This window comes from Nelusetta ayraudi, unplaced genomic scaffold (genome assembly GCF_046127955.1).
Source record: "Nelusetta ayraudi isolate G7.1 ecotype Tasmania unplaced genomic scaffold, CSIRO-AGI_Nayr_v1 ptg000135l, whole genome shotgun sequence".
Lineage (NCBI taxonomy): Eukaryota > Metazoa > Chordata > Actinopteri > Tetraodontiformes > Monacanthidae > Nelusetta > Nelusetta ayraudi.
In genome coordinates this window covers 10,988,502-11,014,941 of record NW_027466185.1, presented here as the reverse complement: position 1 = coordinate 11,014,941, position 26,440 = coordinate 10,988,502, and the positions used below count along the sequence as shown (strand labels likewise).

General features: G+C 47.1%; 2 protein-coding genes across 2 annotated transcripts in view; both read left to right on the top strand.

The window, feature by feature from the left end:
• ncdn (neurochondrin) overlaps positions 1-26,440 on the top strand; it is a 327,405-nt gene that overhangs the window by 136,642 nt on the left and 164,323 nt on the right. The gene's annotated exons all lie outside the window — the stretch shown is intronic.
• Positions 1,300-25,785, top strand: nedd9 (neural precursor cell expressed, developmentally down-regulated 9). Its single transcript, XM_076051517.1, has 7 exons — positions 1,300-1,550; positions 11,028-11,447; positions 21,135-21,233; positions 21,635-21,772; positions 22,634-23,806; positions 24,114-24,203; positions 24,816-25,785. Exons 1-7 carry the CDS (start codon positions 1,539-1,541, stop codon positions 25,359-25,361), a joined length of 2,478 nt encoding a protein of 825 aa, XP_075907632.1. The 5' UTR covers positions 1,300-1,538; the 3' UTR covers positions 25,362-25,785.

Genomic DNA, 26,440 nt, shown 5'->3' with positions numbered 1-26,440 from the left:
GTCATCTGCTCTGCCTCTTATCGCAGCAGAGACGGGAAGTCCGCCTCGCTGCATCTGTGTGAAAGGTTGCAGAAGCACAAGGCCTGACTTCCCCTCACGTTTTGACACCAAGCTGGTGCCTTGTTCAGTGAAGAAACTTTTGGAAATAACGCTTTTCGCTGCATTTGAAGGGCAGGGACGACGAAAACGGGCCACGTGCAGAAGCTTGAAGCTGGTTTACCAATGTGTAACAATCAATGTGTCTCAGTGATGATATCTATGTCATAAACCTGCTTGATAATAGGGATAAAAGTGCAATACATGTAATAAATAAGGTGTATTTTCAGTGTACGTTTCAGAGGCCCAAAGTGTAATATTTATAGTGTGTGTTGGCATGGGACAAGGGCCGTGTCGCAGTGGGATCTGCTAACAGTAGCCCAGAGAGTGGGCCTGCTGAGGGTTTCGTTATCTTGCTCTGACATCACAACTGGTTTAAGAGAGACGTGAGATCAAGTGGGGACGGACGTCAGGGCCGCCTTCCCCCAGATGGAATGTGCTGATGGGAGAGAAGCGTCTGTGAAGCTGCGGTCACCTGCTCACTGCGGAACGGGTCGGTCCGCCTGCCAGAGAGCTAATAAAGGAGGCCGGCACCGAATGGCGCAGGGAACATTTGAAAGGTAAGCGGCTAATGCTAATTTGTTCTGTACCCAAGCGTCCATCTGAAAAGCATCACCCGCGCAGACGGAGGACTTCCATCCCTCCGTTTTATACCGCTGCTCGACGTCTTTATCTTATCTCCAAGAGACGAGCGACTGCGAGGGCCAAAAATGAGACTCTGAGTCAGACTGGAGGCTGCGACCCTCTTGCTTTAAGGCAACGATCTGACCACGACGTCAACCTGCAGCATGTGCTTGGAAAATAACAAACAGGAAGATGTGGGAATAAAAAAACATCAACACAATGTACTATTTGCACATGCACTATGCCGTCCAGATCAGAACTGGAAGTTTCAGCGAGAAAATCCCCCTTTGAGCACATCCATGGAAAGTCAAGGAACACGGTTTAGATATCTTTATTACTATTCTTGTTAATGATTCTTTAAAATTCAGTTTTGCTTTCAGCCACACCTTTTGAAACAACACACCGCTTCACTGTAAAACGTTGATGTTTAATAATTGTATGTGTTATTTAAAAAATTAAAATTAAAAAAAAAATCCAAAAGCTGTTCTGGAGGGAGGGAGCAGGCGGGACCAGTGCGCTTCCCTCAACCAATCAGCGGTCGGCTATGATAATGAGCAGCTCCGGCGTCGGAGCGATGCGGCGGCACAGCGCAGAGAAGCGATCCGGCTGTCGAGCGGCTCCTACGTGTGAGTTTCCCTCCGTGTGTGAAGCTTCTGATGGCCGGTTGAGAACGCAGAGAACTGCCGACAGCTTCGTCTGTTCAGATGCTCGCTCTCTGAAGCGATAAAGCGGAATTATTTTTTTCTCTCTGTCTTTTTTTTTTTTTTTTTAGCTATTACTATTTGTAACCGGGAGTGCCAGACGAGAAAATCGGCAAGATGAAATACAAAGTAAGTGACGCGGCACAGATTTGGGCGCCGACTTTCTTTTTTGCCTTTCTCTAATGTGTGTTGGAATTTCTGTTTGTGTGTATTAATGTGAGGGGGAGGGAGCTTTAAGCGGTCGTTGACGTGGATGCGCCGGTCCTGGACCTTTATTTTGAAAACAGTTTCGGGATGAATTGCTCTTTAAAAAAGAAAAGAAAAAGAAAAAAAAAACGACTGCATCCGGGGTTTTGTGGCCGAACATCTGAGAGGTTTTAGAGAGAAGGAAAAGTTGGAGACAGTCACAAGCGACGACGAGCGTTGCCACGATTCTTGTTGGTTGTGTTGCCGAAAGTGTGTCCGTGTAAGTAAGAGCAGAGCTGTTGGTCCGTCCTCGGGCTGCGGTTATCCGTTATCGGTTACCGCCGTCACGGAGGAGCACACGTAGCAGAGAGGCACCCAAACCTCTGAGTCCTTTCAGATCATCTGCTCAGTGTCCCCGCTGCTGAAAAACACTGGAAATTCAGCCATCCGCGTGTCAACACATGGACACATTCATACCGGCTGCGCACTGTTTCATAGTTATGACAATTTCATATATGGTTTACAGATAAATGAGTTTTATTTTTCTTTAAACTCTGTGTTCCCTTTGTAAGCAGCTGATACCATATCCACTATGATGCCAGGTAGCATGACCACTCCGCATAGTGAACTGAGTGACAGGGGGCAGCTCGGAGCTTTGAATGACAAACCGTGTTTAATCACTTACTTACGCAGGAGAAGCGGACAGTGTAATGAGGGAAGAAGGCCTGGGACGAAACGTGTTGTTGTTGTGCCACTCGGCTTGATTGCTGTGCAATCTGCATTTGTCACGTGTGTCATAAACGCCGCGGTCACAATGTCTCCCATCATAGGCATATGTAGCTTTACTTTCATTCTGACTCGAGGACTTTCATCTCATAACCCACGCCCACCCACCCTGGCCGGTGCTGCTGTCAGAGGACTCTTTATTCTGGCTCCTGGTGCTTATTTTGGGAGAGGATGGCACGGTGCTCGTCTTGTGATGGAAAAGTCCTGACCTCCCTGTCCCTCTGCCTTTATTAGCTTTTTTTACGCAAACTCAGCGCACGTCACGTAAAGGCCTTGCTTGCGTGCGGGAGGGGTCACTCATCAGGAGCTGCATGCACATGCGGTCCAAAGTCGGCCTAGCCATATTAGGGAAGCGACAACTGCACCGCGTCATGCAAAAAAATAAAAATAAATAGTGTTTGGACTATTTGTGGGGATTTATAAGGGCGGTGCTTTTTATGTTGTATTGTTTATTCTAAGCCACCTGAAACAGTCTGGGTCTCTTAATAGCCAGCCTCCACTCAGCCCTGCAGACACACAGTGGGAAGTGTTGGTGGTGGTGATTTGAGGGCTGGCGTACACATGCACTTGGACACGGACACACACACACACACACACACACACACACACACACACACACACACCATGTAAGTGCGTCACGGTCTTCACTGACTCATTGTCCTGCTAGGTACACAGTTCGTGCAGCTAGACAGAGGCGGAACAGTCCGGGCTGGTGATAATGTCTTGCAGAGCCATACGGGATTTTTTTCGCCGACTACGGAGTTGCTGAATGGGGCCGACAAAAGTCCCTCTGTCGCCTCTCTGACGCAAATGTGCATTTCAGGCTCTTCGCCACGGGGTGCAGAATTTGCCGAGAGGCCGCTCGAAGAGCATGTCTGTTTATGCAACACCGCCACAGGGAGGTATATGGTGGCGGGGACACAGACAGGGGAAAGGTTGAGAGGAGGAGGACGGCCAAATAAAGCCCGTGTTGATGGGTAACTCTCGCACCTCCGTGTTTGAACCTGTTTAAGTGCAACAAGGTTTACCGTGTTCCCTTCCGATGAATAAAATCGCAGCTATTTTAAGCCCCCTTCTGCCTTTGGCGGGTGCTAACGTTACATCGGGGGCTTAACGAGGCCGCAGCCGGCCGTCGGCACCCCGTCACATGTCCCCGAGGTTAGGCCCGTCTGTCATCCCGCCGACTGCCGTGACGTCAGAGGTGCTTTCCAGTGCGTGTCCAGGTGTGAAGGGGAGAGCCTTTTTTCCCCTTCCATAGGTCACCTAATGCGTATAATCCCCGCCAGCGAGGGAGCCGTAAACACACAGATCGGTTGCAGTGCCGCAAAGTGAGGCAGGGACGACACCCGAGGCAGTACAGAGGAGTAGTTCGGCAATTATGACATTTTCTTGCGGAAGATTAGATGCGATTGATAGAGATCTGACACCGAGGGCACTAGTTATGGCTGAAAATGGAAAGAAGCAGCTGGCAAACTTCAGTTAAATGTTGTTTGTGATAGAAATTTTTGTTTACTTTCACTTTTTGCCTTTTAATAAACACAGCAAATTGTGCACTTTTTGTGCAAATTAGCAGTTACCAACCAATAATTAAGATGCTTGTTTGCTAGTTTGCGTGCTAGCCTCCTCCGCTGTTGAAGTGCTGTTAACTAAGCTAAACACAAGGATAAATCTCCGGCCAATTTTACGAAAGAAAGTACATGTATCAACCTAAAAATGAGACTTCCTCTAAAAATAATTGTAAAAACAACCTGGCTTGCTGGTAGGCACAGAAAGTTCTCCTCCATTCTAACCCAGTGACTTCCACAACCTTCGTACTCCATACGGCTGGAGGTGACGTAACCGGAGCAGAAATAGCTGCGCGACCTCAGCGGGGAATGATTAGGCGAACCCACATTTTGGCCAATATGTGTGTGTGTGCGTGTGTTTTCAGTAATGTTTCTCTTTTTTTTACGAGTTCAGGATCCAGGCACTGGTCCAACAGCAAAGCGCTAGAGTTCGAGGAGAGCTGGGGCAGACATTGTTTCTGACAGGGAGGGGGAGGATCTGCGATACTGAAAGGGTCTGCAGAAAATGAAAGAAAGAGGAAGTCGCGGCGCTGGCGGTGGGTGAGAGGAGGGGCGCCCGAGAGGGCAAACAGAGTTGGATGTATTGTTGTAGGGCGGGTGAAGGGGGGTCGTGGAGTGCCGTGTGAGAACGGGAGCGTTTGAGGAGACTGTGCGTGGGAAGGCCGTTGCGGAAGACGCACATGATTGTTTCAAGGTGCCCCTTTACATCGCTAATGAGTCTGGAAGCAGGCCACGCCAGGTCTCTGAGCGCTGTGCATGCTTCCACGCTTAGCAGGCCGCAAACATTTGTAGCCTTCTGAAAGTTTGCACAGGCCGGAACCAAGTCAATGGGAAATTTATAATGCAACTTAATGCTACAGCAGAGGCTGCTGATGCAAGGAAGAAAATGTGATGGAAAAAGATGTTTTCAATGACGTTTCCACGGGTTTTGTGCAGCAATTCCGGCGAGCTCAAAGTCTTTGCAGCGCCCCCCCCAACACAAGAATGAATAGCCAACCCCCCTTCCACCACCCAGCCCCCGCTCCCCCCTCAGCCCTCGCACTATGAGCCAGCCATTAACATTTGAAAACGGTCAGCGGGGAGACACGCCACATTGTGTGCTCGCTTCTGCCAGAGACACACAGAGAGGCGGCGAGGGCTTCCCAACATCAGCAACAATGCAAATAGTCATTTCCATGTTCGACCTTTGGCGGAAATAATTCTCGCCAACGATGCACCCCCCCACCCCCCACACACACCGCACGCACACACACACACACACACACACACCTCCGATACTTCCCCTCGAGGAATGCCAGCTATTTCTCAGGGTCATCTCTGAAGATGTCGCAGCCTGCGGCGAGGCTGGCAGAGGAGGGGAGGCCAGACGGCTGCAGACAAGAAGTGTTTATCTAAAACTGCCGCATGCAGTCGGGAACGGGTTTTGCAGGTCGTCGAAATGGATGATTTTTCGTAGTCCGAACATAGAACTTTGGTCCTTTTAATAAGATTTTGTTTTGCAAAAAAAAATCAATTAGATTTAAAGCAAGCATATCCTTTAATGAGGATGAGAACTCCCATGTGCATTTGGCAAAATTTCAGACTTCTGAATAAATTTAGAGTGAATGCCTTTCTGACGTTTACACATAAAAATAAGGGACTGCGGAGGCAAAAGCTAGCCAGTATTTCTGCAGAGTGGGGTGAATTCTTGGCCTTGGTAAATAAAAGATTCTCTTTCTGTCTCCCGGCCTCGGTCGGTTTAGCTTTGTTCGTCTCTGACATCTTTGCCAGGCGTGAAATCGAGAGGACAACTGGAGTGAATCTCCATCTCATTGGCGAGTCCTATATGTAAAACCAGTCAATGTGGCCCTGCGGAGATACCATGAGACATATTTCACATCTTGGCATCTTATTCCCCTGTGCGGAGGGATTTGCCTCGTCTCCAGGGGTTACCGCCGTGCACTCTTGTACCCTCGTTTGGCAATCGTTGCCAAGCTTGGAAATAATCCACCGAGAAGCTTTTGCCAGAAACCGAGGAGTTTTCCTGGCAGGGGACCCATAAATACCAGCCATACTGTTGTGTTTTTTTTTGTTGCAGGGGTTTTTGTGACCCCTGCAGGAGCTGTAAATTGTCTCTTTATGTCAGAGGTCAGTGTCGGCGACCAGACACGATCCTTTGCAACAGGACGACGGACAGTTTGTCCTCCTGATGCTGGTTAATGCAGCAGGATTTTTGCACAAAAAACATTCCCTGAGCAGCACTCCAGTTCATAGAATTCAGAAGCAGTATTGAAAGTGTGTGTGCAGCGTGGCTCTCACCTCTAATTATAGGCCACAGCCGACATTGGGGACTGTAATGAGGGAGTCCGGCATGGGGAAGAAAGGACCGGATCGGTGGTAGCCCCTGATCTTTTTCGCCTCCTCTGGAAGAGGCAGGAAGAGCTCCGGGCGAAGGAGTGGGAGGGCGTCCCGTCAAGCCACCTTGTAGTTTTTCTGACAGTAAAACCATAAAGCACACATGATGAATAATCAGGAGTCAGGACGGGCTGGAAAAAGAGCCCCACCTTTAGCTCGGAAATTACTCAGTCACTTCCTGTGTGTAAAATGGGGATGACAGTTGTGTCCTGCCCATGTAATTAGTCTGTGGCCAGGTCTGCAGAAGTTAGGCAACAAAGTTAAACCAAAGAATGACTCTCAATCTTTACTATTTTGTCTTTTTTTTTTTTAATAAATAGATAAATAAATAAAACATTCACTGCAATTTGAAACGTGTCCATTTCCTCTGTTTTGCCAACATGGTGGATTGAGACTTTCCAACACTTTATCTTCATCTAACCCTTGGAAAAACAAAGTCTTCTGCAAGAACAGCTACAGATCCATTCGTTTTCATCTGTAGTCTGAACACAGCTGCCACCTGCACCGCTACCGCTACCTCTGGGACAGATACCACTGGCGACCCTAACTCTAGCAGTGACGCAGCTCATAAACACGTGTCAGCAGTCTATTGCGGGGTGCAGTGTGGTGAGATGCAACATGGCACCTCACTTCCTGTTTGAGAGACAGTTGCCGCACTGTCGCCGTCAGGGCGTTCCTTGCAACCCGTGAATCGCAAGCGAGTGCTCGAAGGTGGTTGTCATATTTACTCTGGAGATACAATGGTCTTTTATGCTACACTGCGCACATTGAATAGGGCCTTTATCCATTAGCCTGCAGGGACTCCATGTGTTGTGTCTTTCTTGATATTTACAGTCCAGTGCAGCGAAACAACAATGAAAAAAAAAAGAAATGGATGTGCTCCAGCCTGGTGGAAAAGCCAATGCGAGCCTCGGGGATGGAATACGATATTGATTGTTTAGCGCAACTCCTCTACTATTACCTAACTATTACAACCTCTTGCATGTCAGCCAGCCATTGTGTGGGGGCCGTTGCATCACGGCACTCTTTCACACCCTAAATCGAAAGCAAAGTTTTGAGAAATAGGGGAGATTCTTCGCTGAGCCTGCTCAGTAATTACATTCAAGCACGACAACTGGCTCATGCAGAGGCTGCAATCAGAGGGCCAACGTTCCTGAAAACGGTCCAAATGAAGAAATTACCATGCGCCGTGAACTCCGAACTGCTTCCCAGGAGCCCTCCCTACCCAGAACCCTTCACACGGCCCATTTATTTGAACTGGCTATCACCCACAGCAGGCTGCACTCCAAGGAACGCCTCGTAAAAGTCATCAGGTCCTCATTACCGTCATTACTATAATTATTTTCTATATTTAACCAGGTGAAATTAGGGCGAATGAATGTGCTGCTTCACCCCATCGCCGTCAACCACCCCGGGACGCAGTGGTACAGCCCCACTTTTCACACAACAGTCTACTTTGCGTGATGTTCTCCCAGTCGGAGCGTACCACTTTATTGGGAGCAGGGTGTGTTTGTTGTGTGGGGACAGCTCTCTGCCCTGAGCTGTGGTTGAGTTGCAGCATTTGTGAGCCCGTTTGGGCAAAGCCACCATCATTATTTTTAGTTTAAGACTTTGTACCCAGATAGACAGAGCCAAAGCCACCCAGAGGCCTCTCTGGAAGCACAAGGTGGGGCCCCCGTCTTCAGGCGACTGGGTTACATAAGCCTTTTTTTTATTTTTGGCTCAGTTAGTCCCCAGCCGTCCACACGGATGAGAGGAGGTTTGTTACTGTTTGCGTTCGGCTGAGACGCTGGCGGAAATGGGCTTGAGTCACAGCAGAAGGGGCTCAGTCTGGCTGCATATATGCACAAATATCAAGCTCCAGGTGCAAACGTGGACTAAATGACTAAAACATCTGCAAAAAAGGCAGATGTGTCAGAGGGTCTGACAGAAACCCCAGAACGTGATAAATTGGACTCTTAATTTCACTGCTGAGTCTGACAAGTACTTTCCTACCTTTTGTCTCTAAACAATCCTTAACATAAGGCTTCACATTAAATACAAAACTTAATTGGCATTTAATAGACAATAGTGTCAAACAGGAAATAGCCTTTTAAAAAATAGGTTTAAAAATGTTAAATGCATTCCAACGTGCTGCTGACCTTTGAGTCAACCATCTAAACTTAGATGAAAAAGTAGGACAAACAAACAGTAAATTAGTCCGAGAGGAGTCTAAATTTTAAGATGTGGCAATGGTAGAGAAAAGGGAGGCTTCACTTCTCTTTCTGCCAGCCATTGCACCATTTCAGTTAGCTTAGCTTGGCAGTCAGCTCTTGATATTTACATTGGGAAGCTTCTGAACGCCCCTGGTCTCGCCTCGCTGGCTCATAACAGGCAGCTTCCTGGAAGCTCACGCTCATCGCTGGGTACAGCAGAAGGGGCACCCCCTCCTCCCCCTGGCGAGCCAATAGCAAGCACATGTGTTTGTTTACACGAGGATCAACGGCGGGTGACCCCATCGTGACTAACCGGCGGGGGGGGGGTTTTCCTCCCAGAGATGCAACGATGCGGCTCTATGAGCCCATTAAACCGGCTGCGATGCAGTGGTGCAGAAACGTGACAAGAGCAGTTTCACCCTCTGCTAAACCTCACGAGCCAACAACCCTCAATGTATGTTCCATAACATTTGAACTTCTCTGTGACGGTCATTAGAAGTGTAACGCCCCCCCACCCCCAGGTTGTCCTTGTGTGTTTGTAGGTCCAGTCCTGATTTGGGATTCCACACTTCAAAACAGCCACACCTGCCCTGATATTTCAATTCTCTTTTTCGATCACCAAAATCTAAACTGAGGCAGTGCTAACAATCTGATTGCTGAACAAGCTGACTGCTTAAGACTGACATGCTCACGTTGCGGTCGAGACAACCAATGCTGTCTTCCTATTTTTACGCTACATAGTGGCTTTTAGTGCCTCTGTATATGTTCAAATTTGGTTTGAGATTGCGCGCACGTATGGTCGGTGGATGTGACACTGTTGATGGAATGACCACAGTGATAAACGTAGTACAGGTTGCAAGGTGCAATGTCAGACTGCAGTAGGACAGTGAGTGAGTGAGATGGCTAAAACGTCTTCCAACGATGGGCTCATTGTAAAGGTTTAAAATGTTGTTTTTCGGATGTACTAATGCTGTGATTTATGCTCATTGACAATAATTAAATGAGAAATGTGGTCATTCAAGTGATAAACCAGATTTTTCAACCATAGGATTATAGTAAGAAATCTCAGCACGTCTGTATGCGCAGCTGTAGACATGAGTCTCACTTCTTGGGCAATAGGGAAGTGCTTCCCTGCTAAATGAAACTGCAGTCCCAAGCACAGTAATTAGTGCTTTTGTTTCCTCTGCCAGCCCTGATCACATTATCAGACTGGGTCGACATCCAGCCTTCGGTTCTCATTGGCCAACGCTGGCATGTTGGGTTGGGGGCCGGATCCCGATCGAACTGGCTGCAGCTAGCTGTTGGCGGCGTACGATTGTCGGGGCGTAATTGTGCAACGGGTGTTGCTGGCCTTCGGCCATGATAGTGCGCTCAGACAATTCAGACAATAGGCAGCCGGGCTCGTGGTGAGAGATAACGATGTCACCGGAGGAGAGAGTTTCACATGGGAACTCAACTCGAGCAGCTAGAAAGGAGGAAGTCCGGAGAGAGTTCAAGACACCATCAAACCAGCAGCAGCTACAAGTGAGCTTCCTGGTTCTCACACTGACTGGTTGAAGAGTGACGCCTTAATCAGCAGCGAAATGAGCGACACGCTTTTAGCTGTGTAACGCTGCACAGTTATAGTGGCTGTTTTTTTGGTTAAAGATTAGTTTAATCCACACTGTACGTATTTCAAACAGTTCAGTACATTGCAAACTCATTTCAATACACTTTATCTGACAGAAGTGGATTAAATTCAACTGACAATGTCGCAAGATTCGAATTTGACGATGGAGTGCAATGCTGCTTTCTCCTCTATATGAATTGTTTTAGCCATTTGACTTGGTCTAAGCCTCACTTGACTTGGTATTTATACTGTGAAATAAAATTATCCAGCAAAGTCAAATCAGTAGTGCCCTTGAGCAAGACGCTTGCTTAATCTCTTATTGTATTTACGAAGCGTACACAAAGTACGCAAAGTACAGTGCTGCTCCCAGGGGTTAAGCTGTTATGTGTTTACTGCACATGAATCAGCTGAAAAGGAGTATTCAAGCTCAATTGGCCCCTTTTTTGGATGAGTAATGGTGAAAAGGGAAAAGATTTGTACATTAACTGAGGCAATTAGTCTTAAACGCCTCGCTCAGACACAGAAGGGACGCACTGCGGGGCTTTTCCTATCTGCGAAATCTGCAGTTCTGAGTCATTATCCCTCAGCCTTGACTAGCCTCTTAGATAACTGTGCCCTGGGGCAGGTCGCAAGCTGAGAAAATCCCATCAAGTTCAGATTTGTTTGAAAGACATCTGGCGTGGAGCTGGGGGCCAATCCGCCATCGCTAATTTTGCAGGAAAAAGACCATCAGTGGCTGGTTTGACATTGCAGGAAACACTTTGACAATAATGCCTGAGTTCAGATGAGAGGATTGAAGCATTTCTTTTTTTTTCTACTTGAACCTCAGCTGTTACTTTGTCTAAAGAATGTCTCTTTATACTTCCTGCAGAACCTAATGGCCAAAGCATTGTACGACAACGTCCCAGAGTCCCCCGAGGAGCTGGCCTTCCGCAAAGGGGACATCCTGACGGTTATTGAGCAGAACACAGGGGGCCTTGAAGGCTGGTGGCTCTGCTCTCTGCACGGACGCCAAGGCATCGCTCCTGGGAACCGCCTCAAGCTGCTAATTGGACCCGTGTTCGAGGGCCAGTCGTCGCCTGCCGCCAGCGCTGCTGCCCAGTCCTCCCCTCAGAGCTCGGCCTATCAGCAAAAGGCCGGACCAGCGGCCCAGGGAATCTACCAGGTGCCGCCGTCGCTCCAGAGTCCGCAGCAGCAGAGTCAGCAGAGCATATATCAGGTTCCCCCAGCTCAAGACATCTACCAAGTCCCACCAAGGAGCACGCTGGCGGCCGATAACACTCCGAGCAAGGTGAGACAGCCGTGGCTAATGACTGTTTCGATATCAGCCAGTCTGTCAATTAGCTTTTCTGATTAATCACTTAATGCAGGCAATGCCCCCTAGACAGCAAACAGGAACGGACCAGATTTTGCTAATTAGCATTGAGCAAAGGAAAGGGAGGGCGAACTAATTGGCGAGACCACTAGCTGAGGCCATTGATTGAGGAGAACCGCTGGAGACTATTGCCTCACTCAACACCCTGAAACTGTTCCAGTTTCAATTAGATTTAACACACCAAAGTAAGGAAACATATATTGGAAAGTTCTAAACATATGGGCTGTGCATATTTTAATATTTCATTGCTGAGTTACTGAGTATTTATCCCCCGTAGTCTGAGAGATGAAAGCTTGGTTAAATTGAAAAAAACAAAAATGAAGAGTGGGTTTCGAGGAGATGAGAAAATGAAGAGCAGTCAGGAGAACCTTCTCCGAGGATCAGAGCGGATTTAAAACTGGACACCGTCTCTGATGGTGGGTGTGGCCTGCTGCTGGCGGTAGTGTGAGAGTAGATGCGATAGTACGTGTCTGTTTACACGTTTCACGACATGAGCTGTTATCCTGCCGTCGTTGCACTGCGACTCCCATCAGCATGATTGCATGTGTGCTCGACAGGGTGTGCCGGGCCTGGCCCTCGCCACAGAGCAGGGTGCTGTTTTTGTGCTGAGCTCCCAGTCTTGACTTTTCTTGTTCATTGGCACACTGTGCACAGCAGAGCCGGTCTAAGCCACAGGGCAATGGATGTGGGAGAACGTGTGGAAAAGCAAACAGCTATGAGCTTTTTTTTATGGTTCTGGTAAAGGCAGCTGCCTGGAAATATGTTTTTTTTTTTCTTTTGCCATATTATGCAGCGCACAGTTTCTGGCTTGACAATTACACCTGGCACAGACTTTTACAGCAGCTAAATATGTAATAGATATGCATAGGCAGACCCCCATATTTATTGTTTTACTGGCTGGATGGTATATAATTTAAATCCTATTCCCACGGCTGATGGCAAAGCCAGTACTGGAATAGACATTGTCAAGACAGACACGTGGACATCAAAAACTTACTCTGGCAGATTTAAATTCTGTTAAAAATAAATAAATAACTAAATAAAAGTAGCATGAAAGGTGCACATTAGAAATGAGCGAGGAATCGAAAAAACATTAGAGAACTCATTCAACATGTAGGCTCACAACAAAAGTCACCAGCTGCAATGGCAGCGAACATTCAGCTAAGCTAAAAGCTACCGCATGGAACTCTTCAGTTCGCTTTTTGGCATTACAAAAATATGACTGAAAAGTGGAATGAAACGTAAGCTTATTTTAAGTGACACAGGTTGCCAAAGCATTAATTTTTAGTTTGCTCACTTTGCTCAAGTTTCTAAGTTAATGTGACATGTTCAACTACATTTTACAATCCCCATATCTGAGATCTGTCCCAATTTTAAGATCAGAACTCAAAAGTTGTATATGCACACAGCAAACAAAAGGTGAGAACAGTAATTCTCCATTACACCTGTGAGTCACTGGCAGGTGTTGGTGCTTTAACAGGAAGGGAGCATTTTCCTGTTTATTCAAGCATTTAACTATTTCTAGCACCTAAGACCAGCTCATCCCTCCAGGAAATGGTTTGTAATTACATGCTGAATGTGCTTCAGTGATCCTACAGGGTTTTCTCTCTCTCTCTCTCTCTCTCTCTCTCTCTCTCTCTCTCTCCCTCTCTCTCTCTCTCTCTCCCCCTATCTCTCTCTCTCCCTCTCTCTCTCTCTCTGTCCCTCTCTCTCCCTCTCGCTCTCAACAAATCAGGCCCAGCCATCAAAGAAATGAGCTAAGGTGTGCATTTCAGTAAGTAAAATAGGCGGCAGGTGCCAGGGGCACTGCAGACAGCGTGTGATTCACCAGGCGATAAAGTCTATTAAAGCCTATTGGTGAAAGAAAAAACCTGCCAATCAACCTGTAAAAAACAGTTTTTTTTCCCCCCCTAATGGACTTCCAGGCTTCTCTAAGGGGTTGTCTTAATAAGTATCTGACCACAGAAAATGTAATGGCCTTCTTTGACAACTTGTCCTACTCTGTAATTACAATCATGTTTTTGGAGAAATTAAACTAAGTCTTTTGGACTGAAGTCCCCTCCAATCTGTGGTTAAGAAATTGGTGCTTTCTGGGTTGTCTCAAATAAAAAGATTTTGACTTGTATTTCGATTGTGTGTGTGTGTGTGTGTGTGTGTGTGTGTGTGTGTGTGTGTGCGTGTGCGTGTGCGTGTGCATGTGCGTGGGTGTGGGTGTGGGTGCACTGCAAGAGCACAAAAAAGGCTTTGTTTTTTTCCAGTGATGCCCGACAGTTGGGCAAAAGTCTCAGTTTCTATCGTTGCAGTTCCTACTGTGAAGGCCAATAGCAATATCTGGAGTGAAAACTGCCATTTTCAAGAGAAGGATTGGTGGTCGGTTGGCTGGAAGTGAAAGTGGTTATTTTGGTTGACTGAAAAGCCTCCTTTATTTTTGTACAGATTCATTGTTCAATGACTTCTGGCTTCTACCGGTTAAATCAACAAGCGAGATGAAGTCGGAGAAAAGGGAAAACTTATCTTAACTGAGAACCCTGCAGTAAGATTGAGCACAAGCTCCCAGTTTTTGAAGAGAGGGTTTAAAATATTTACCATTTAAATAAAAAAATAAAAAAAATTGCAGATGCTTGCAGTAAATTGTTGACGTCCCTCCAGTTCTCTATAACAACAACAACAACCGCTGTATTTCACAGCCACTAGTTTTACCAAAGTGGTGCCAACACAGTTCACAACTGTCACAGTGTAGGCTTTTTAAAAGTCTTGGTTGTCCAGCGAGTTGAAGCTCAATCTTTTTCTCCCTTTAAGTAAAATCCATTCCCAACCTTTACTCTTCAACACAACACACTACTCCCCCATCCTTGTTTACTACGGCTCTTCACAGCAGTATTGATGACAGGCTCCGAGTGTTGACTCATTCTGCACGCGGCTCAGCGCACCGGGAAAGCCAAAGCAAAAACAACCATTTTCTCACTGGCATGTAGAAACACGCACTGGAGCCCGCGCTCCGACGCGCGTTTGCTTCCTGGATGATGAAGGGGACTGATGCTGGACCCCCTTGACTGATAATCCCCTCTCGTATTACCCTAAAGCCAGCTGCAGGGAAAAGGTTCCTGTGTGGGTCTGTATGCCAACTTCACAGTGCAACACCAGCACAGTGACTGGTTTTCCTCTCTTGATGTGGTTTTTTGGGGCTTTGGTATATAAATGAAACGCAGAGGTTTGGCTCTTGACCTGTTTGGTTCTGTTGCTGCGGGCCTGTCCTTCGGTGAACCTATGTGGCCAACTGTGGACGCCACTCTGAGTTGGGACGACTGTGGGACAAAATGCCTGGATCTTCTGGCCACACAAAAGAGGCTCCTCGCACATGGCAGCCAGCAGAAGTCTTGCATAGCCTTTTATCACTGGGGCCACTTTTCAACACAGTCTGCTGCTCTTGATTTCCTCTTTCTTCGAGTCTGAAAGGTGTGCCTGTTCCACTGCATCGCCTTCCTCTAGGCTCCCCCCTCTCCCGCCTCTGACTCAGACACCGAGGTCACCGTGTTCAAAGATGGGCTTGGTTCAGAGTTCAAAGATCTCTCCCCACTTTCTTATCTACTTTCAGCCAGACAGCCCCCTTTTATTCCTCGCTTCCTGCCTCGTGAGAGCTGCTCCTTGTATGGGCTTTTCCCCCACTCGGCCGTATCGTAGTCACAGATCCGATCTTCTCATTGGAACTCTAAAGTTGTAGGGTGCGGCAAGCAGGTTGATAGACTTACGGAGCTCAAAGAAGAGCTCTGGTAGTTTTATAAGGGTTGTAAGGGTGTGCCAGCCACCTTGATGAAAGTCCAGGTTATGCGTAATAAATGGCTTGTTTATGTGCCCTCAGGCTACATTTTCTCTGGCTAACCATGCGCTCGACAGTCTCAGCGCCCGATAAGTGACTTATTTCTTCCTGGAGCGAGCCACCTCCTTCAGACGCTTGTCTCCTCTGCATTGTCGCAGTCGTGATGAATCGCTGGCCCACGAGGTTGGGCCGAGGAGGCGAGGTCATAAATCAGTCGCACCAAAAAGCAATCTGCTCCGCCGTGAGCATACTGAGAGGACGGACCCCCCTGCAACCGGGGATGTTTTGAGCAGAGTATGTGATGAATGACCAAAAGTGCAGAGGAGAGAAGTGAGAAACGCAATGCTGAACGTTACAATTTGAGCAACGCCACCGTGGAGTTGGAATTTACAGAAACCTAGCATTGACTTTCACATTACAATATTTTTGGAAGATTCAGTCTCCTGCACTAGAAAACAAACAGCACCAAATATACTGGCATCATACTGTGTTATGTTGGCATATACAGGAAAATGGTGTAAATACTATTGTTTGATTGGTCCACACTTTGGTGTCAACCAATGTCTGTCTCAAACTTCATTATGGCCAGAGGATAAATCTTATTTCACTTTTGACATAAACTTGTTGAGGGGACAACACACGACACAGTGTGTTGTCCACACAGACAAAACATTCTATTCTCTTTTTCTCTTATTTTTATTCTGTAGTCTTCATCCAGTAGTTGTGCTTCCTAACAGGAACATTTTAAAATGTTATTTGCTCGACAAATAAACGGGTCTATATTTGCACTTGATGATTATCTACCTAAAAGAAAATGACTCTCATCAATTAAAGCTGCACCTCATAGTTTGCAGGCTAACTGATCTATTTGAGGTCATACGAATAATTTTGAAATAGATATAGCCAGGAGACAATCATGTTAAACTCATAATTATCTGGGTCGTATTACAGCATTAGCTTTTAATTCCTAGCGCAGTGCAGTCACAGTCTTTTATCGTCTTGGTCTTTCAAGATTTAAGGGTCATTCGAGGCATTTCTCATTCCACGTTATTCCCTCTGTGTCTCGGAGGACTGCCTCATGATGTTGTCTCCCCGAAACCAAGCGGCAAAGTGTCACCCACATCCTTAAACATTACTTGCGCTCAGATAATCATGCCAGCGGATTAAGCCGATGCTTTGATCAGAGAGGATGAAGTGCAATCCATATTAGCGCTAAGAAAAAAAAAATCTGCGTGCTCTCTTTTAATGTCCCTCATTATGCCACTGTCTGTTTGGGTTGAGCCATGCAGACGTGTTGCGGAGACGGCTGGGAGCCTCTCAGGATTCACGAGTTAATTACCTGCATTAATTAGTTTGGCACTTTAATAGGCTGGTAGAGCTCCAAGCGGCTGGGACATTATCGAGCAGTTCTGGGCAGTGAGGGAAATGGACCACAACACTGCAGTCAGTCTCCTGCATTCTGCCATCACATCTTTGCACTGTGATTCAGCAAGGCGGTAAAGAGAGGGGGGGGGGGGCTACCATCAAGCAATAACACATCCCGCTGTTAGACCGATGCATTCATCCCCCGAGCTGCCAATAAATGCCTAACAAACGGGCGGGAGTGCGGTTAGCCTGGGTGCGGTTAGCCTGGCGCAGCTGGTGGCTTAGATAATCACGGATATTTGTCGGTAATATGCGAGCCAGCTGACAAAGAGGCAGGTACGCACCGGGCAGGAGCTGTCAGCGTCCAGACAAACTGATAAGAGCACAAGAAAGGAGGTGGGAAGGTGTGAATAACGAGAGTGCCGCCTCCTGACTGCAATCTGACTGTGACCTTCTTTCACGAGCCCGCTCTTCCGATGGAAAGCCTCATTAGGGCTGTTGATTTGTGTCAGCGGGCCATCAGAACGGGCAGGAAGCGGTTTTGTGCGCATAAAAAATGAAGAGGTGTGAAATGACGATTTCCTTTGAAATCCTGTCGCGCACAAATGTGGCACGAAACCACACAGATACCAGACAGTTAAATGTCTATAAAAGAGCAGTCTTTTTTGTGACAAGTGGCACCAAAGATGCTTGGCGAAAAAGAGGTCGGTCAAAATGTCATTGACTAATGTAAAGGATCGACAGTAGGTCTGTACAAAAACCTCAGCAGGACAACAATGATGTGTCTACCTGTCCTGCATATTTCACTGGCTAGTTTATTTTTATTCATTTTCCTTACTTTAGAATTACATGAAAGCCTTCAATTACTCTGTAATACTTCAAAAAACAAAACGAAACAAGGCTATTCTTGTAGTGGAAGATTGTCAGTGGGTGTCATTGCCGCAGTATCCAGTTGACATTTGCAAACTGTTTCACCCTTGTGTAAAAAGCATCATTTACTTTATTCAAGGACTTCATTTATATTTTTCTTTTGTTGTACTGGTGGTATCCGAGACTGTAAGACTCACCCACAATGCATCAGTAGCTCAAACATATTTTGTCTTTCAGTCATACTGTGCCAAATAAATCCACAATTTTATAACTGGTTATTTGACACTTATTTTGGGGGCGCTGTACCAACACTAATATACTGTGACGCGTTTTTGTTTGTACAATAACACCATCATGCCAGAACATGCTTTTACTCCAAGATGATCAACATTACATCAGTAATCTGATATTCCACACGCATGTGCTCACCGCAAGACCCAAGAACTTGTAGATCCTCTGCTGTGCAACTGATGAGATGGGCTGTTTGCTTAATGACGACATCTCCCGAGTGACTGCGAAGTAAACCCAAAGACTCCTACCTGCCAAAAAAAAGAGCCTGCCAGGGTGCTAAGTCAACACAGTGATGGCAAAGGAGTCGTGAGTCACTGCCTATAACAGGTAGCCACGTCAACAAGTCATCTATATGGCTCCTCAGGGCACTCATTGCGAGCTGATCCCTCTTCAGTCTCTTGGTTTGTTCTCACTCCTTCATGACGGAATCTGAAGCGCTCATCAACTGAGCGGAACACAGTGTTTGCTCGGCTGCTTGACTTTTCGTCACGTCTTCAGTCCGAAAGAGTCACTGCCACACTAGCCCCAACCTCATCGGGACGCGGTAAATATTTACTTAATCGCGATTATGGCAGCCAGGAGCAGAACCAAAGGCCATGCCCGGTAAACAGAGGTCAGAGATGGGAAATAAATGAGTTGCGTGCCTCCGCTGGCAGTTGAGAGGAGCTTTTTGCTGATTAGAGGAGTGAGACGAAAGGCAGCGACCTGTACCTGTGCAGAAAGGTCAGCGAGGACGGCCCACTGCCATCTGCAGACAACAGCTGAGGCCAGACTAGGACCCTTATCGTCAGGACACAGGCCCAACCCACAGGGACGGCCCCTGAGCCGAACTGACCTTCATCCGGGTGTTTTTTTTGTGTACCTCTGTTGGTACACAAATGTCGACGCTAGCAAGTTCTGCTTGCCTTGCTCAAAGGATTGTTCGCCCCCAAGTGAAATTTGTCTATGTTTGTTCTGGTGAAATTTCCTGACCCACGTGACCATTCTGGAGTTTCAGAGATGGAAATAAATTCAACATAATGAAAGCTTGTCAAAGCTGAGTTGTCAAATTTTTAAAAAAAGATCAGTTATGTCTCAAAAATGGTGACGCTAACACCGTATTTTTAGGCAAACTATCCACTGTGGGCACATCTGAGGGCAAGTTAGCTTACATGCAACCAGAACCTGCTATTCTTGCTAGCAAAATAGGATAAATGTCAGTTTTTGGAGAGCTTTGTCTTCAGCAAAACTAAAAGAACCTGAAGTTTATAATGTGGTTTAAACAAATATAAAGGCAGTAAAAACCTAATGTTCTAATTTTGTTACAAACTATTTTTAGAGTCTTTGCTGTCTTGGGTAGCGGGGTGATTAAATCATCTAGAGATAATAATTCAAAAACCTGCCTGATCATCAATAACTCTGGGTGATGTGTACACAGGAAATGTTAATAGCTAATTCAGCAAATTTCTACCCTAATAATCTGCCAACTCCCCGAACAAATACAGTCTTAAAACTGCCTGAGGCTCCGTGGGATATTTTGCTACAGCACAGGTGTCCCACAGTGTTAGGCTGTTCTAGGTCACATGAACTGCAGTACCTGCAGCAAACCAATTAGACCCTAATCTAATCGTTTAGATAGCGCAGCAATGGACAAATAACAACATGTGGCCCCCATTAATGGAACTGTAAATAAGGGCCGTCTTTGTAGGTCCAACCCTGTGTGAGTGACAGCAGCGTGAAGGCAGCTCGGCTATTTATTCCCTGGCCCTGGGTTTATTTCGGAGCGTGACGCGAGTTGAAAGCCCTGGGTGTGAGTTTCAGCTTTGACCCCACGGGCCCTGTTTGGAGTGGGGGGCAGGGGGGGATACGCCCGGAACAGGAACGCCAACAATGAACACCTTAAATCACCAGCACCGTGTTCAGATTGGCCTTATGAGAACCATATGGACTACCGTTAGTCAGATGAATGGCATTCCTTTCCATACAAGGCTACGTACTCCAATTTTCCGTCGGCCTTTATTTTGCAAGCCGCCGGCCTTCCCCCGCCCCCTCCACTCCTTATTCCCTCCATCTCTGTGCCGCTTCCTCACAAACATTAAGCCTGCTCTGAGTCAACTGTGGTCATGGCTCCCACTGCAAGAAAAGAAAGGTGGGAGGCCGCACGACTGCTCACGACTAGATACAGGGACTGAAGTCTCACAGCTAACCCAGGGACTCCGCTGTGTGCCAGGAAGCCGTGCGTATGGTTCCTATTTTCGAGCCCCATTAATGAACGGCGCTTTGGCGCAGCGATCCCGGCGCGTGGAGGCAGAGGAGGACTGCTGGCTTTCGGAAAAGACATTCCAGGCATTCCTCTGTCTGTCTGACGCAGCAAGGAGGTCTGCTTTTAGAGGGACCAGGACGAAGGGGGAAGGGGGGACGGAAACATTGGGCTAAGGAGGTGCAGAGGGACTGATTAGCACTGACGGGAAAGAAGAAGAAAAACATTAAAGAGGGGGAGGGTGGGCAAAATTGTTACAATTGGAGGCGGAGTCTGCAGGGTTAGTCAGCACCGTCACTGTGCAGAGTGTCTGTGCCACATTGTAAAAATACTTTAAAATGCGTGTTTTCAATTCATGAGCAATTATCATGGCAGTGATTACTTTACCAGGTTCTGGAATGTCTGGTTTTAAAAGCTCACTATCCAGAGCTGAATGATAGAAGCTTGACATTGACAGTATTGCTAAACTAGTTTGAAAAGTGACAAAAAGCCAAGGCATTCAAGCTCTAATTTAATGTTGTAGTCTGTGTATTTAGTGTGTACACGAACCAGTCTGAGCGTTTTGTCATCGTCATTGTTGTTGTTGTTTATCAGCTCGGGTTGTGTGTTGCACAGAGTCAGCCGTTCCAAGTTGGAGTGGAGCCTGATAAACACAATCCTTACGCTGCAGGCTAAGGCTGCTGTTGAAAAATAGACGGTCACCCTCACCCCCTGCTTTTTTTGTTTTTGTTTTTTTGATTCGCTCTATCTCTCTATCTATTCACCCTATCTCCTAGTCTTTTTTTTTCCTTTTTGGATTCTTCATGACCTTCTTCACTGCCAACTTTAGAGATAAATGGAACGCATCACTGGCTTGACTTGGCTTGACTTGGCTTGACTTGGCAGACGGTTGTTGAGTGTTTGTGTGGGGTGATTTTCTGAGTTATCTTGGACACTGCTGTGCTCCAGGTGTTGCCTCTTGTTTAGTTTGATGAGTGAATGTTTGTCTTTAACGCCTCCCCACTTTGGTGTGACCTGACAGGTGGTGACCCCAACCAGAGTGGGCCAGGCCTACACCTACAGCCCAGGGCAGCACAACCAACAGGACGTCTATGATGTGCCACCCAGCAGATCACAGGGGGTGAGTAGCATGTCATCAGCATATCTTTATGCTTTAATAGAACTTAGCGTGAGTGAGTGCTGTTGAAAACACACAGTTGCTTAAATTGTGATATACTGTATAAATAGGGATTGTTTTATAAATGCAGGAGGGCTGAAGAAGAAGAGCTTTCTTCTTCTCGGTCTGCGTCACCAGTGCGTTTGAATCAAGCACATATCCTGTTCTCCGCAGAAGTGACCTTATTTTCTCAGAAAAGCTCTCCTGCAGTTTTGTCACGTCATCCTCTAGCACTGAAACCACAGGCGTTGCTTTGAAAAGCTGCGTTCATCGAATACAGTGGCTTCGCTGCACAGCGAATTGAAAAGCCCCTGAGGAAACCGACTTGTTCTCTCAGTGACGCGGCTTTTTGCCTTATGTTTCAGGTGTATGACATACCGCCAGCTCAGCTGTACCCCAGTCAGCACAGCGCGGCCCGGAACCAAGGAGTCTACGATGTTCCTCCGTCTCAAATGGACACCAGGACACAAGGCGTTTATGACATACCTCCAGCTTCACAGGGGGTAAGAGAACATGTCAGTAAGGAACTCTGAGACTTCAAGTCAAACCAAATGAGGGAGGAAGTGGCTTAACACCCCCCCACCTTCTCCAAAAAAAAAAAAAATTGGTTTCTGAGGTTTCAGTTAATTGTCCGTCACAAATTAATAGCGCCTTAAATCATCGTATTTAAGAGATTCTTGCGGCGGCGCTAAATAAAACCTTTGGCTGCCAGATGAGTCCGACCTCTTCCTCTTCATCAGTACCACTCTGGAAGGGGGGTGAAAAAAAGACACAGCTCTTCACTTTCCAGCTGCTCTAAGATTTCCCCAGACTTCCAGAGCCGACCAGGCAGAGCGCCACCAGTTTGTTTGCATTAACTTAAAGTATGCCAGGACCTGTTATTTGCGTCGCTCCAAATTACAGCCTGGGACGGAGCCGTTTCATTTTAAAAGGTGCGTTTCAGGGTTGTTGGAAATCACTTAGGGGCCGCATGGTCTGAGGTCCGTCAGAGGTTTCGTCTCACTTTTGAATGTGCATTTGGCAGAAAGAAAAGGTTGAAATTTAGCGTGTACCATGGTTAGACAGTTTTTCACTTCCCTAATTTTGACTGCAGCTCTGCTATACCAAGTGCATCCAGTGGAAACTGCTGACAATCCGGTTGTTTACATTCACTTGTGCACAGTCGACTCTTTCCAGCTGGCTGATGGTGTCCTATGCCTGACTGTACTTGACAGGTAGTCTAAACGTTACAGCGTAAAATCTTGGGGGCAAATTTGTCAACGCTAAATTGAAACGTAGCCTTTGAAAATCCACCGAGTTTTTCCGCCTCGGAATGACGTGAAGTCAGAGGTTGTGTTCATGTTCCCAACTGTCCTCCTCTCCAGGTCTACTCGGTGCCTCCGTGCAGAGCCAACCCCACACTCCAGGAGGGGAACTACGACTTCCCCCAGCCTCTCAAACACAAACAGGAAGGCATCTACGACGTGCCGCCGCCTGCCCTGAACAAGCGCACACCGAGCCCCCAGTCTCATTACGATTTCCCGCCCGCTGCAGAAGCTATCGCGCGCCACCAGAGTGCCAGCAGCGCCGAAGGCATATACGACGTACCTCCACCTGCTCTTCACTCAGGGGCGGGCTCCAGCAGCGACGTGTACGACATCCCCCGGGGCGTGCAGCTGCCCCAGCACCGGACCTCACCGACCGACCGAGACACCGGCGAAGGCGTCTACGACATCCCGGCTCAGGACAGTCGCACCGTCGCAGACGTGACGGACGGCGTGAACCGCCTGTCGTTCTCCAGCACGGGCAGCACGCGCAGCAGCATGTCCACCTCCTCGTCCTCCACGGGCTCCGGCTCCGAGGGCCGCCTGGCTCTGGACTTGGACGCGGCCATCCAGAGGCTGTACCGCCTGCAGCAGGGTCTGGAGTCCTCGGTCGGCACGTTACACTCGATGTCCGCTTCCCCGCACTGGAGGACTTTCTCCTTTATGGAGCGCCACGCCAACGACGTCCGCACCGTGCTGGACAGGGTCCGGGCCACTCTCGGGGACTTTGTTGTGTTTGGCCGAGGGGCCGCGGCAAACGCCACGGCACTCTCCGACTCCAGCCTGCACAGTAAGCTGAGGAGGCAGCTGGGGCGTCTAGAGGACTCGCAGCAGATCCTCCTGCAGATCTACCAAGTCCTGGAGAACTGCTGCTGGGCTCTGAATACCTTGGCCTCCTCTGGCAAGCACCACAACAAGAGCGACGACCTGGACCGCTTCGTCATGGTCTCCAGGACTGTTCCCGACGATGCCAAGCAGCTGGCCTCCACGATAGGCAGCAGTGCTGAGCTGCTGTTCCGGCGGACGCACGCGGACGGCTCTTACTCCATGGGGAGCACACCCGAGGAGAGCGTGATCCGCCCGCTCACCTCACCCTCCTCCTCCTCAGACAACGACAACTACGGAGGCAAGACCAAGCCCTTCCCCGTGCCCTCCAGGCAGGACAAGGACAACATGAACAGCGAGAAGTGTGTGAAGAGCTGGATGGAGGACTACGATTATGTCCATCTGCAGGTAAATCCTGTCGCAAATTCAGAATCCTGTGACCTCTCTTTCCTTTATTCAAGACCTTCAATTTCCTTTTCTCATGTTGGTTTCACCCTGATAGTAGTAGAGTAGCCTCACATCAGTTAGGGGGAAAAGATCTCAAGAAAAAGGTTTTAGCACACACTTTTTGAGAAGTGGAGTAAAGGAGAGAAGGATGAGCTCATGGACAGGCTACAGAGACTCGTGATTGTGTGGTGTATGGGACATTTGAATGATATTGTTTATATGAATACACAAGTAATGTCGCCTCTTACCTCCTTATCTTCTTCCGCAGGGCAAGGACGACTTTGAACGTCAGCAGAAGGAGCTGTTGGACAAAGAAAACATTATCAAACAGAGTCAAATCCAGCTGGGCCAGGAACAGGTGAGAAAGTTTAACTCTTTAATTGAACACCATCAAAAACCTTGTGCTCCACGCTGTGGAACCCTTCAAGAATGTAGAAACCTTTCAGTATAACAAGTGTTTTTATAAATAAAGAACCCGTACAAAGTTAAATAGAACTACTAAAAAAGACACTCAACAAAAGAGTGGAAATGTCACCAAAAGGTCACCTTTCAGAAAACTCCCTCAAAGCTTTTTTGGAAACCATGACATTATCATGACTGTGTACACAGAAAAAAACTTTTTCTTTTGGCCTTGTCCTTTTTATTTGACGTCATATTTTGTGTGGAGTGTCTGTTTGCGTAACCTTATTTCCTAGGCAACAGCAGATAAATGGCAGACTTAACCAAAAGAACAAAGATATCGCCATTTAAACACGTAACCGTAAACAGACATCTGCCCTCCTACTGGCCACAAGGGTTTTTTTTGTTTTGTTTTGTTTGTTTTTTTTAACCAGCAGTCGAAAATGTGTGGATAGGCCCTAGTTTGAAGCTAATGTCTTTCCTTCCTTAGTCCCAGTCTAATTTTCCCTGAGGTAGATCTACTATAATTATCTCTTATGAAGACTAATCAGACCCCCGTCACCCTCCACAGATCAACCAGTTCAAGAAGCTGGAGCAGGAAGTGATCAAGCCTGTGGAAAACGACATCACGCAGTGGATGTCACACCAAGCCTCGCCTCCGGACTCCTCTTCCTCCTCCTCCTCCTCCTCCCTCACTCCGTCATCCCACGTGTGCGGCCGGGACCGCCAGCTGCTCAGCTTCTACTCAGAGCAGTGTGGGCAGCACTTCACCACGCTCCTCAGTGCCGTGGACGCCTTCTTCAGCTGCGTTAGCACCGGCCAGCCGCCTCGCATCTTCGTGGCACACAGCAAGTTCGTCATCCTGAGCGCCCACAAACTGGTCTTTATCGGAGACACGCTGTCCAGGCAGGCCTCGGTCCCGGAGGTGGCCAACAGGGTGATGAACTCTAGCAACGTGCTGTGCGACCTGCTAAAGACGGTGGTGGCGGCAACCAAGACGGCGGCTCTGAACTACCCCAACACGGCGGCCATTCAGGAGATGGTGGACAGGGTCACGGATCTGTCGCACCACGCGCAGCAGTTCAAGGAACAGCTGCTCCAGATGGCTACTTGCTAACCCTGTGGCTCCCATGCGTGCCACCATAGACTCCATGTGTACATTAACCAAGCATAAATATATATTTACAGTATGCAAACTGCTCATCATCTATAAGCCTGAGATTGGATGTTGTAAATACTCTGTTTTGTAAATATTTGCTCTATTTTTGTGTAGATTGTTTTATATTATGGTATGAATTTACGTGTAGGTGTAGTGCAGGTGTCTTTGTAACGTTACGTAGACGTATCTCATAACATTCCTGTCCCATATTATGAAGCACCTTATTAAAAAAAAATAAAGAGTCCTTTCATTTCAGTTTTTACCTGTAGAATGTTTTTGATGTGTCTTACTGCTGGCGTGACTGTAGATCTCCGTATAAAATCATGTAATGTCGATATGTGTGTGGAGCTGCCCACAAAGTAAAGGATTGTTCTTAACCATGTGCTTGTCTTCTTGAATTCTTTGTTGTGGTTTGAGGGGAAGACGGTAGAAATACCCTTGTCTTTAGAAAAGAAAAACAAGGGGTTAGGGTTAGGGTTATGAAGAACGAAGACACAATAGACGTAATCGATTTATATATATATGTATATGTACATATATATATATATATATATATATGAATATATATATATATATATATATATATATAGTACATATACATATAAATGGAGTTTCCAACTGTAGCTCAGTGTTTTTGCTCCCACATAAAGTTGAAATTAAGACTGATTGAGTTTTTTCAAAATGTTTTTGTGGTTATGCAACACACTGTCAAGTTTCATTTCGCCCTCTTGCCCTCCGAATTTGGGGTTCAAGTCATATCTGATTAGTGTGAACTCTTATCTCATGCAGAGGTAATTTAAGGACGAAGACTAACAGGATTTCACTCCTCGCTGGGTGGAACTGATGGAAAAGGTTCCTTTGCCAAACATTTCCTTCTCTTTTCACTAAGGATATTCAATATGACACATATATAATCATAAGCTGCTAAGAAGGGCAAAAGACTATTGCAAAGGTATTTTTGGACCGTGAGAAACTTTTTTTCCCTAGCAGCTGGTTCAGATTTGCCCAAAGTAGTGAACTGGGAGTTTTTAAAAAAG

Bases quoted from the DNA above. Each gene is read 5' to 3' on its own strand.
- nedd9 (XM_076051517.1), top strand. The intron at 21,773-22,633 runs GTAAGAGAACAT...CCTCCTCTCCAG, and splicing joins TACCTCCAGCTTCACAGGGG to GTCTACTCGGTGCCTCCGTG. The intron at 24,204-24,815 runs GTGAGAAAGTTT...CACCCTCCACAG, and splicing joins TCCAGCTGGGCCAGGAACAG to ATCAACCAGTTCAAGAAGCT.